Source organism: Aplidium turbinatum, chromosome 16 (assembly GCF_918807975.1).
Source record: "Aplidium turbinatum chromosome 16, kaAplTurb1.1, whole genome shotgun sequence".
NCBI lineage: Eukaryota > Metazoa > Chordata > Ascidiacea > Aplousobranchia > Polyclinidae > Aplidium > Aplidium turbinatum.
The window spans coordinates 16,395,995-16,409,950 of NC_137487.1; the positions used below are offsets into that span (position 1 = coordinate 16,395,995).

The 13,956-nt window shown below is 35.7% G+C and overlaps 1 protein-coding gene across 1 annotated transcript; it reads left to right on the forward strand.

Moving 5' to 3' along the window:
* Window positions 1–331: 331 nt before the first annotated feature.
* Window positions 332–13,508, forward strand: LOC145785263 (zinc finger BED domain-containing protein 4-like). Its single transcript, XM_082596943.1, is given in 3 exon segments — window positions 332–416; window positions 12,764–12,844; window positions 12,847–13,508. Coding segments are annotated over 3 exon segments (828 nt in total).
* Window positions 13,509–13,956: the final 448 nt, after the last annotated feature.

The following is a 13,956-nucleotide window of genomic DNA, read 5'->3' on the forward strand; positions in this document are numbered from 1 at the left end:
TTCTTTGTAGAAATTATCACAGGCCAACAAACATTTTTTTTTTTCAAAAGGCACAGTATGTGAGAGTCGTTTTAGAACATTTGAAGGCCTTGGATTCTGAAAATGCACTTAGTTTTTTCAAATTGGCTCTAGTTTTCAAGATTTCGACCATGAAAGTACTTTTGAAATTGTTGCCCAAAAGCTTTTAACCAGCAAATTGCTCATTTTCGGTCCTGTTTACTATTATGATGTCATAATTGGGTTTGTCTAGTTCAATTGGTTGGTACTGTAGGACAATTTAAAACACAAGCAAGGGCTGCCTATAACATGTTGCCTTAAACATGTTTTTAATATGGAGAATGCTATCCCAATGACTCAGATATATTTTACTGCAACGGTGACAAGTACATTAGCCCAGAAACGGGTTTTAGTGCAAGGTTTGATACTGTATGACGAACCGAGGACTTATTTTAATCTCCCGGTTTATGTCAAAGTAATGAGCTTAGTAACCTCTTTTTATGAAATCAATCAGACTGAAGCACTTGTCTTTTGTCAGATACAGTACCTACTTGTCACAGTTGCAGTAAATGTATCTGGATCGTTAGGACAGCATCGTACACATTAAAGGCATATTATTAGTCTATATCAGGGTGGTCCAAACCCTGGCACGCGGGCCGCATGCGGCCTGCGTAAAGCTTTTGTGCGGCCCGCTTACACTTTGTGCATGCCGCAATTATCAGTGCTAAATCAAAGGTTTAAAAATACACCTACGTTTTATAAATACATTACATTCGCCACAACCCTAAATAAGTCGCGTGTAATCGAGTCAATAGTTAACTATGAGGGAACAATGTCGGTTTGTGACGACACAAACGTGCGTTGATATTTTGCTTTTGTTGCTAGCACTTTCTCCGTTATGAAGGCACTTTCTCCGTTATGAAGCGATTAAAAAGCGACACATGGAACAGAATGGCTGATGAAACCCTGGCTGCCTGCTTACGTCTGTCGACCACTGAATTTAAACCAGAGATCCACACTATATGCAAAAGCAAAAAACAATAAATTGTTTTGGTTTGCTAATTTGTTAACGTGTTATGTAGGCTATCGTATCTTTTTTACTAGCTGAAAATCCATTTTTGAGTCGCAAGCAGAGATTAAAAAGTGAGTTAGGCGTGCAGCAAAACATTAGGTTGATTAGAACAGCAAACTCAGTCTTTTCATTGCAACTGTATTTTGTCAGCGACAAGATTTGTTAATGTTCATAGCCTGCAAACAGTAAGAATGCAGGTGAAACAGATAGAAATCTATAGAAAAGAAGTTCAAAATTGCAACCTAGTTAAGTTTTTATTTAACAACGTTTCTACTTTCAGCAACGCGTTATCATTTCTCACTATGCAGCCCGTGAAGTTTTTCTCAGACCCTAATGTAGCCCTTCATGTTCGCAGTCTTGGACCACCCTGGTCTATATCATATATCAGCTTATAAATCAGAAAAAAATCTTTGCAGCAAAAGAGTAGACAATAGCAAAGGCTTAGAATAAAATTTCATTTGTAAAAGGATCAATTTCAATATGTCTATGTTTTTAATTCAAAGTAACATTAATAAAAACATGATTTTCAGACTATTTTTTTTGTGATGTTCAGACTCACAACCACTTTCATGCTTCCCTTTCATAAATCACAATTCATTTCAACCCTTACTTGTGTTTTGAACTTTCCTCAATATCAACCAATTGAACTAGACCAGGGATCGGCAACCTGCAGCTCTGGAGCCGCATGCAAATCTTTACTCTTTAGCTCCACTGAAGTGGCTTCCTCTAGATTTAACAAAACTTGGAATTTAAATTTTTGTTTTGTTATTATTTTAGGAAGTGGCTATTTTTCCACACTTAATGCCATGGTTACAATCAGGTGTTGCCAGAGTTAGGATTAAAGTTAGGAAGGGTTAAGATAAGGGTTAGAGTAAGGAATAAGATTAGGGTTTTGATCTTTGCCCAGGACTAAAAAAAAATTCCAAAATACAAGTTTTTGTTTTCAACAGTTTTAAACTTTTCTCAAATTAGGGCAGAATTCCTTATTTGGCAACACTACTGAGGCTATTATTACACTATATAGTGTAAACATAGCCACAGCCATTATTTTAATTAACTTGATAGAAATGAAAACTAAAACGCTTCAGGCATGCAAAATAAAACGATATCAAAGCATGGTGCATTTTAGTGAACCTGGTTATTCAAATTGAAAACTAAACGTTGCCAAAAGCGTTAAAGCACAGGAATTCTGTTTATAAGATGAAGTCGTCTGCAAGTATTCAGATCTCTAGCCATAAATTTTGATGGCTGTCTTGGCGTCATGTGCCAAAGTGAATTTTTTATTTTCTATAATTTTCTTATAACATTTTACTTTCTACTTGTCTGATCTTGAACAAAAAGTATTAAAACGATTTTACTTTTAATGAAAAAAAATTATTGACAAACAGACAAATAGAAAGTGAATATCTACTGCTTTTGATACTGGTGTTTTGTTGTATATTTACAGAAATATCACAAATACGTATGTTAAATTCTGGGTGCTGGTTTAGGATCGGCCGCCTTGGTTAGTGACGTCACAAAAATCTGTGACGTCATGCAAAAAAACGCAACTACTTTTAGGAAGGGTGCAAAAACGCGGAATAGAAGTAAAAGCGGAATGCCTATTGATTTTTAAATATTTGTAGGCATTATTATTGATCTAGCGCTAACTTAAACTGTTACTATTTTGTACCAATTCTCAGCAATTCATTTTTACAATAAAAATACTTGCTTTATTAACGTAACAACTTTCACGTTTATATGTTATCTACAAAACGAGCAATCGTGGTTCAGTATAAGCCGCCCACAGTTTGCTGTGATCGATGAATACTGCCTCCACCAAACATGCTGTAGCTTTCTCATTTCTGCTCGGATTTTAACAATTTTACTATCGTTGGATGGCATTATGCTTCATCTACCCGAATGGATTAATTTCCAATCTAAAGTAGGCACTATATTTATGTAGCGCTAACTTAAACTTCACTATTTTGTAACAATTCTCAGCAATTCAATTTTAACAATAAAAATACCAAACTAACACAAATTAAAAGAGTATGTCTTGTTTTATTAACCTAACAACTTTCACGTTTATATGTTATTTACAAAACGAACAATCGTTGTTCAAACGTAACCGCTCGACGAAGCTTTTTTCCAATGCATTTTTCAAGGCGATTCGATCGTGGTTCAGTATAAGCCGCCCGCAGTTTGCTGTGATCGATGAATACTGCCTCCACCAAACATGCTGTAGCTTTCTCATTTCTGCTCGGATTTGAGAAATTTTACCATCGTTGGAAAGCACGATACTGCATCTATCCGAATTCATTAGTTGCAAGTTTAAAGTAGGCATTATATTGATCTAGCGCTAACTTAAACTTTACTATTTTGTACCAATTCTCAGCAATTCATTTTTTACAATAAAAATACCAAACTAACACAAATTAAAAGAGTATGTCTTGGTTTATTCATATGTTAACTTTCACATTTATATCTAATCCACAAAACGAGCAATCGTTGTTCAAACGTAACCGCTCGACGAAGCTTTTTACCAAAACAATGCAAACACAAAGCGATCAGTTTCGAGTGTTCATTACAAGCCGCCCACAGTTTGATGCGATCAGTGAATAGTGCCTCCACCAAATATGCTGTAGCTTTCTCTTTTCTGCTCGGATTTTAACAATTTTACTATCGTTGGATGGCATTATGCTTCATCTACCCGAATGGATTAATTGCCAATCTAAAGTAGGCACTACATTTATGTAGCGCTAACTTAAACTTTATTATTTTGTAACAATTCTCAGCAATTCAATTTTTACAATAAAAATACCAAACTAATACAAATTAAAAGATTATGTCTTGTTTTATTAACCTAACAACTTTCACGTTTATATGTTATCCACAAAACGAGAAATCGTTGTTCAAACGTAACCGCTCGACGAAGCTTTTTTCCAATGGATTTTTCAAGGCGATTCGATCGTGGTTCAGTATAAGCCGCCCACAGTTTGCTGTGGTCGATGAATACTGCCTCCACCAAATATGCTGTAGCTTTCTCATTTCTGCTCGGATTCTAACAATTTTACTATCGTTGGATGGCATTATGCTTCATCTACTCGAATGGATTAATTGCCAATCTAAAGTAGGCATTACATTTTTGTAGCGCTAACTTAAACTTTACTATTTTGTGCTAATTTTCAACAATTCATTTATTACAATAAAAATACCAAACTAACACAAATTAAAAGAGTATGTCTTGGTTTATTCAAATGTTAACTTTCACATTTATATCTAATCCACAAAACGAGCAATCGTTGTTCAAACGTAACCGCTCGACGAAGCTTTTTACCAAAACAATGCAAACACAAAGCGATCAGTTTCCAGTGTTCATTACAAGCCACCCACAGTTTGCTGTGATCAGTGAATACTGCCTCCACCAAATGTGCTGTAGCTTTCTCATTTCTGCTCGGATTTGAGAAATTTTACATCGTTGGAATGCACGATACTGCATCTATCCAAATTCATTGGTTGCAAGTTTAAAGTATGCATTATATCGATCTAGCGCTAACTTAAACTTTACTATTTTGTACCAATTCTCAGCAATTCATTTTTTACAATAAAAATACCAAACCAACACAAATTAAAAGAGTATGTCTTGGTTTATTCATATGTTAACTTTCACATTTATATCTAATCCACAAAACGAGCAATCGTTGTTCAAACGTAACCGCTCGACGAAGCTTTTTTCCAATGCATTTTTCAAGGCGATTCGATCGTGGTCCAGTATAAGCCGCCCACAGTTTGATGTGATCGGTGAATAGTGCCTCCACCAAATATGCTGTAGCTTTCTCATTTCTGCTCGGATTCTAACAATTTTACTATCGTTGGATGGCATTATGCTTCATCTATACGAATCAGTTAACCCTAATTCACAAATAAACACTGGAGCCATTAACTGATGGTTTAAACTTTACTATTTTGACCAATTCTCAGCAATTCATTTTTTACAATAAAAATACCAAACCAACACAAATTAAAAGAGTATGTCTTGCTTTGAGATGATTTGAGGGTCCCGCAACCCTTCCGAGAGGTCCTGGAAATTGAAGAAACTAAGTCGTATATTTATACAAAGCGCGTTTTTGTTAGAAGTGCCTTGATTAGGGGCCCGCGAATCTCATGGGCACCGAGCAGGTGCTCCGAGAGGGGGAGGGAAGTCGGGCAACTTTCTCCCCTAGCAAAGCACTGTAAAGGAAAAACGAGTAGTTTTTCGTTTATTTAAGTTTGAGGGGGTCCCATTTTTGCCACAAAAACAATAGTGTACCAACTTAAAAAATTAACAAATTTTTGGATGAAATAGGCAGTTCCAAACATTTTTCGATCATGGATAGATGCTACTTCAGATGTTTCTCATCAAGAACAAATCATTCCGTAAAATGGGTTGACATTGGCCATCAAGGGCGACTTTATACCAAACAAAAAAAAGGTTACTGGTTAACTTGAGCAACTTAAAATATTTCTGCAATATTTTGGTCATTTGCATAGGTTTGTAAATATCCTCTTTTGTGTGTTTTCAGAATTTTTTAAGAAAAATGTGAATTCAGTTGTTCACTCTGGAGGATCCAATATGGCCGCCAAATAACACCAAAAAATAACTTTGCAAACTTTTACCTGGCACGCCAGTGTCTGACCATACTGGGTATGCCAAGCATTGACAGAAAGTAGGTCTTAGCTCTAGGTTCAGTATTAATTATGTAATTTGGCTGCTGAGCATTTGCTTCTTTCACCTAGGTGGCTATAGTCACCCCTTGACATGTAGAAAATATGGTGTGACTTTGGCCACTTTTGTATGATGTTAATCCACTTTTTGTCGTTTATTACAGGATTTTAGTTGTGTTAGTGATCCATTTTCATCAATTTTGGCTTGATGGAGTGCAGATTAATATTTCAAAAATTGACATGCCTATAGGAAATACAAACGGAAACCAGGTGCTAGGCCATATATTAGTGGTACATTTTCGTTCGATTAACTTGATATTTGATACGTAATCACGAGTGCTGATTGTTGAAAGTATTTTAAAAACTCTGAAAGGGGCCAGTGACACCCCTTTTTGGGGTTGGCAATGAGCATGTCTTGAAAAAAGATTACTGCTTATAGTTTTTTTAAAACACTGGAGTGAAAACCACTTATATATTTTTTTTTTTTCTAACTCTACGCATGGACCAAATGACTTCAAACTTGGTAACATGTAAGGGCTCTTGATAGCCCTCAATATGGGTTAATTAAAGTTTTCTCCCAGAACCATTGTAAAACTAAAGTAAGCGGTGTCTCATAACTGGACCAAAGTCACCCCATTCTACTTCTCGTATTAAGACAGGCGATGTTAAACTGCTTCAAAACGTAAAATTTGATGCTGTTAAGACTACTGATTTCTGCATCATTAACGGGTTTCTATTGTTTAATCTTGAAAAGTGGTGCTGCTGCGTTTGGCTAAATGTGTAGCCTACTATTTTTGCTTGACCAACTATTATTGTTAAAATCTGAGCAGAAATGAGAAACCTACAGCATATTTGGTGGAGGCAGTATTCATCGATCACATGAAACTGTGGGCGGCTTATACTGAACCACGATCGAATCGCCTTGAAAAATGCATTGGAAAAAAGCTTCGTCGAGCGGTTACGTTTGAACAACGATTGCTCGTTTTGTAGATAACATATAAACGTGAAAGTTGTTAGGGTAATAAAACAAGACATACTCTTTTAATTTGTGTTGGTTTAGTATTTTTATTGTAAAAATTGAATTGCTGAGAATTGGTACAAAATAGTAAAGTTTAAGTTAGCGCTACATAAATATAATGCCTACTGTAGATTGGCAATTAATCCATTCGGGTAGATGAAGCATAATGCCATCCAACGATAGTAAAATTGTTAAAATCCGAGCAGAAATGAGAAAGCTACAGCATATTTGGTGGAGGCACTATTCACCGATCGCATCAAACTGTGGGCGGCTTGTAATGAACACTCGAAACTGATCGCTTTGTGTTTGCATTGTTTTGGTAAAAAGCTTCGTCGAGCGGTTACGTTTGAACAACGATTGCTCGTTTTGTGGATTAGATATAAATGTGAAAATTAACATTTGAATAAACCAAGACATACTCTTTTAATTTGTGTTGGTTTGGTATTTTTATTGTAAAAAATGAATTGCTGAGAATTGGTACAAAATAGTAAAGTTTAAGTTAGCGCTAGATCAATATAATGCATACTTTAAACTTGCAACCAATGAATTTGGATAGATGCAGTATCGTGCATTCCAACGATGGTAAAATTTCTCAAATCCGAGCAGAAATGAGAAAGCTACAGCACATTTGGTGGAGGCAGTATTCACTGATCACAGCAAACTGTGGGCGGCTTGTAATGAACACTGGAAACTGATCGCTTTGTGTTTGCATTGTTTTGGTAAAAAGCTTCGTCGAGCGGTTACGTTTGAACAACGATTGCTCGTTTTGTGGATTAGATATAAATGTGAAAGTTAACATTTGAATAAACCAAGACATACTCCTTTAATTTGTGTTAGTTTGGTATTTTTATTGTAATAAATGAATTGCTGAGAATTGGTACAAAATAGTAAAGTTTAAGTTAGCGCCACATAAATATAATGCCTACTGTAGATTGGCAATTAATCCATTCGGGTAGATAAAGCATAATGCCATCCAACGATAATAAAATTGTTAAAATCCGAGCAGAAATGAGAAAGCTACAGCATATTTGGTGGAGGCACTATTCACCGATCGCATCAAACTGTGGGCGGCTTGTAATGAACACTCGAAACTGATCGCTTTGTGTTTGCATTGTTTTGGTAAAAAGCTTCGTCGAGCGGTTACGTTTGAACAACGATTGCTCGTTTTGTGGATTAGATATAAATGTGAAAGTTAACATTTGAATAAACCAAGACAAACTCTTTTAATTTGTGTTGGTTTGGTATGTTTATTGTAAAAAATGAATTGCTGAGAATTGGTACAAAATAGTAAAGTTTAAACCATCAGTTAATGGCTCCAGTGTTTATTTGTGAATTAGGATTAACTGATTCGTATAGATGAAGCATAATGCCATCCAACGATAGTAAAATTGTTAGAATCCGAGCAGAAATGAGAAAGCTACAGCATGTTTGGTGGAGGCACTATTCACCGATCACATCAAACTGTGGGCGGCTTATACTGGACCACGATCGAATCGTCTTGAAAAATGCATTGGAAAAAAGCTTCGTCGAGCGGTTACGTTTGAACAACGATTGCTCGTTTTGTGGATTAGATATAAATGTGAAAGTTAACATTTGAATAAACCAAGACATACTCTTTTAATTTGTGTTGGTTTGGTATTTTTATTGTAAAAAATGAATTGCTGAGAATTGGTACAAAATAGTAAAGTTTAAGTTAGCGCTAGATCAATATAATGCATACTTTAAACTTGCAACCAATGAATTTGGATAGATGCAGTATCGTGCATTCCAACGATGGTAAAATTTCTCAAATCCGAGCAGAAATGAGAAAGCTACAGCACATTTGGTGGAGGCAGTATTCACTGATCACAGCAAACTGTGGGCGGCTTGTAATGAACACTGGAAACTGATCGCTTTGTGTTTGCATTGTTTTGGTAAAAAGCTTCGTCGAGCGGTTACGTTTGAACAACGATTGCTCGTTTTGTGGATTAGATATAAATGTGAAAGTTAACATTTGAATAAACCAAGACATACTTCTTTAATTTGTGTTGGTTTGGTATTTTTATTGTAATAAATGAATTGCTGAGAATTGGTACAAAATAGTAAAGTTTAAGTTAGCGCTACATAAATGTAATGCCTACTTTAGATTGGCAATTAATCCATTCGAGTAGATGAAGCATAATGCCATCCAACGATAGTAAAATTGTTAGAATCCGAGCAGAAATGAGAAAGCTACAGCATATTTGGTGGAGGCAGTATTCATCGACCACAGCAAACTGTGGGCGGCTTATACTGAACCACGATCGAATCGCCTTGAAAAATCCATTGGAAAAAAGCTTCGTCGAGCGGTTACGTTTGAACAACGATTTCTCGTTTTGTAGATAACATATAAACGTGAAAGTTGTTAGGTTAATAAAACAAGACATACTCTTTTAATTTGTGTTGGTTTGGTATTTTTATTGTAAAAATTGAATTGCTGAGAATTGGTACAAAATAGTAAAGTTTAAGTTAGCGCTACATAAATATAGTGCCTACTTTAGATTGGAAATTAATCCATTCGGGTAGATGAAGCATAATGCCATCCAACGATAGTAAAATTGTTAAAATCCGAGCAGAAATGAGAAAGCTACAGCATATTTGGTGGAGGCAGTATTCATCGATCACAGCAAACTGTGGGCGGCTTATACTGAACCACGATTGCTCGTTTTGTAGATAACATTGCTCGTTTTGTAGATAACATATAAACGTGAAAGTTGGTACGTTAATAAAGCAAGTATTTTTATTGTAAAAATGAATTGCTGAGAATTGGTACAAAATAGTAACAGTTTAAGTTAGCGCTAGATCAATAATAATGCCTACAAATATTTAAAAATCAATAGGCATTCCGCTTTTACTTCTATTCCGCGTTTTTGCACCCTTCCTAAAAGTAGTTGCGTTTTTTTGCATGACGTCACAGATTTTTGTGACGTCACTAACCAAGGCGGCCGATCCTAAACCAGCACCAAATCCTGTGGCTCTTTGCTGGTCACATCTTCTGAAAGATGAAGCAGAATGGGTCTTTATTAAAAAAATTGGCCAACCCCTGAACTAGACAAACCCAATTATAACATCAAAATGGTAAACAGGGCTAAAAATGAGTAATTTACTGATGAAAAGTTTTTAAGGCAACAATTTCAATAATATTTTCATTGCCAAATATTTTGAAAAATAGAGAAAATTCAAAAAAAAATATGTGCATTTCGAAACCAGGAGCCTTGAAATACTCTAAAATGACTTTCACTTTTTGCGGCAAAATTTGTTTTGTTGGCCTGTGTTGTACATTGCGTCTGCTGCAGGCTGACATCACTTCTGGCACTTCACTATTGGCTAGCAAATCCTACGGTAACTATCATTATTTCAAAATTTGGAGCTGGTATACAAGTCCCCCCTCCCCCTTGGCAACTCATGATAAAGAGGAATTGACCAAAACATGTGGATTGAAGTGTGTGAACACTAAAGCAAAGGTAAAGTAGTTTTACCTATATGTTTGGTTGAGTCCTGTCTTTGTCATGAGTTACCAAGAGGGGGGGGGAGGACTTGTATACCAGCTCCCAAAATTTTACATCAAATTACTACCGTATACATTAATTTTTTAATTCATGAGTTTTCAAAAAATCTAACGAAGCCTATTGTAACCTGCTTATGATCTACTCTAGGCTACAGTATATAAGCTTAAGAATAGGAGCTTGCTCTATGTCCTAATCGGTCAGTGAATTACAGGCTTTCTTATTGGTTTAATGACCAGGTTGTTCTCCGTTACCAAAACACTTTCTTTTATTGTCACTAATACAAATATGCTGGAGAAGAAGACAAACAAAATATGAAGCGCATCAGCAAGTCTTGCTTTGTTTGCACAATAAGAAAGTTAGCGTCACTGACGATGCAACCATGCATCACATTTTAATGTGAAAATTATTTTCTTTATTTGCAAGGTGGAAAATTGTGTTAAGTGCAAAATCAAAAAAAAATATGGCTTTGAAAATTTCAAAAGTAGTTGAAAAACACTGTCAAAAATAATTCCTCAAATGGAAGCATGCAAAATCTACCGTAGTGAATTTTCATTGATTCTGAAAAAAGCGTTTGAATGGAAACTAGAGAGTAGGAATTTGGAATCTGGAAATGGAGTTCAATTGCAATCGGATGATGAGAAGCTGGAAATGGAGTTCAAAAACAGAAGAAAAAAGCAAGCAACAAACATGATACATTCTTTCTTTTTGTGATTAAAGAGTATTTTTCTCAAAACTTCTATGGATTGCTTTGTTATCGGCAGCAGACAGTAGCTCTACTATAGTGAACTGAACCATAGCGTAGGCCTACTACTACTAACCTACTTCAGGGATATCTATAACTACGGGATTGGAAACTCTATTCAGTGCTATACATCAGTATGGTCATCATATTACTACGACTACAGAAAGATTAACAAAATAAAATACCGACTAAAAGATATACAAAATTCGATTTTGCAATAATAACACGAAATATACACTCACATTAAAAATTAATTGATTATAAAAGTACAGTTACGCTACTAGAAAAAAAACGATAAATCCAAAAAATGAATGAATGCAACGAGTCCAAAAACCGCCTACTGTTGTTCTTTAGCATTTTGCGTAGGCTAGTGCAAATCGGATGAGAAATAGCTAGCTAAATGAGGAGTGTTCAGCAATCAGTGAAATTTGCTGTTGTATCATCAACTTGTTCACAGACCAATCCAATACAAAACCAATCCGTTTACGATGTCATCAGAACCAAAACCAATAGTCATTCTGGAAATCTTTTAAGCAGCGAACAAAATACAACATGACTGCACTAATGGAATACAAACAAATAAACAAACCAGGCAAACGTAGGCTATATCTTACAATTTACAGCAGGTGAATTGATTGTTACACTTTTGGTTGTTCGTTTAGCCTACTACTTGCTGCCCTTTGAGGTCAATTTTTGTGATTATTTATCACAGCAGTGCACAAAGAAAAGTGACCCTACTGGTGTATAAAATGGTTTTCAGTTCCACAGAGTTTCCAATCCCGTAGTTATAGATATCCCTGGCCTACCTATTTCCTGCTTTTAAGCTTAAAGCAGAAAGAAAACTGGTCTTTAATAAACGAGCTGTTGCAACAAAGAATTAAACACTCAAAAGGCGTCTGATGCTACTTGAACTTTTTTCTACAAAAGCGAATAACAAGTAGTCAGCATCTTGGATCAATGCTGCTTGACTAAAGACTACCGTAGCCTACTTATTAAAGTACCGTAGCCTATTAGATCCGTCCTTCTGCTCATTTAAGCCTAATTTGGTCCGGTCCAGAATTACTCCCATTTATTCCTGTAATAAAAAAGAAGTTCAGTAAGCCCAACTTTCGAATACATTTGCTTGAAATTGCGTAAAAAGGTGTCACAATTTACTATTTTTAGCGTTGCTTTCAACAATTTTAAGCTTTAATCCGCTGCAAACGCAGTTCTTGATTTATTTGATTGATGATTAATGGTCTGTGATCGTATCGCTGTGCACAGTTGTTAACAAAGTTAGCAACTTTTAGCTGTAGTAGAATACAGTAGACCACAATCAACTTTGCGCGTAGTTGCAGAAATTCATCTGCTGTTAGGCCCACTCGTTATAACCCTGTTAAGGACAATTTTCATATCAAACGTCATATAAAACCGTTCAGGTCTACTGAATCTTGGCGTCTGACGTAATGGACTATTGCTAAAAATGAGCAGATTGCAGAATCGTTTGCAAGACCTGTAAAAAATTCGCAGCTGCGGCATAGCGTTACATCATCGTTAAATCTTTAATTACTTGAACAAGTGTAAGCCAAACTTGAGCAGGTGTAAACCAGAGTTGGATCAATTGTAATTGATGTAATTAATTACAGTTTTTCATGTAATTGTAATGTAATTGAGGCATTTTCATTCTGTGTAATTGTAATTTGCTAAACTTTTGGCTCAATTACACTTTCAATTACATTTAGTAGTGTTCCGCCTCAGCTACCACCTTACCCAGTCCTTTTTTGCCTTTCAATTGCCTTTCAAGTAAGCAATGCAACAAGTTAAAAGAGAAATATTGTAACGTACTCTTGCATTTGTCCGGTAGTGCTTGGTTTACTGAAAGCAATGGAACAGCTGAAAAACTCAAATCTCCAGTATTGCCAGAAACTGGTAGCTAAACTGGCAGCCTTTATTTCCAAAAGGTTGTTGCCATTTAAAAATTTTACAGACAACAGACTTGCGTCTCTTCTTGATCCACGATTTAAAAACAGGTGGATTGAGGATGATGTCGAAAAAGAAGAAGCCATACGTTTGCTAAAAACTCATGTGGCAAGTAGACTTGGCAGCAAGGACGAAGAGAGTTGTAGCACAGAGGAAGGAAATTCTTCAAAAAAGCCAAACCTGTTTAACTTTATGGCAGAAGGTTTAAAAAACAAAAGACCAAGAAACTCAGAAAGTGAAGTAGATAGCTATTTGGGGGAAGAAATTTTGCATTTTGATGAAAACCCATTTATGTATTGGAAGAAGAAATCAGAAGAATTTCCCACGCTTGCTTCTTTAGCCAAGGATTATTTGGGACTAACAGCAACATCAGCCCCGTCAGAAAGAGTATTTTCAATTCCGAGTAACTTTTATACGGCAAAAAGAAACTTACTGGGGCTAGAAACTTTTCGCAGCCTAATGTTCATCAAATGCAATCCAACAGTTTTTGAGCAAGTGAAAATGTAAATACGAACCAAACTGTTATAATTTGTAATTAATTAATAAAATGTTTTGTTTACGAGTAGTTGTAATTATTAAATGATTTTTAAACACGTGGCCGTTGGCTTGACTGTAGTGTGTATGTGTAGTCTATGCCATGCCGAAAGGCATCCCTTCATTGAAATTGTAATTTGACATTTTTAGCACTGAGTAATTGTAATGTAATTAAAACATTCAAGGGAGTAATTGTAACTGAACTAAATTAATGTAATTGATCCAACTCTGATGTGAACTAGGCTTGAACAAGTGTTAGCCAAACTTGAAACAGGTGCTTGAATAGTTTATCATTGCTTATCATTATTACGTCACATAAGATGCTTAGTTGCTTCCGTGAGATTTGGAATATTGCAAATTATTCTCTTATTTAGGGTTGCCAGATTGGGCGCTTTTACGCCCAATTGGGCTACTTTTGATT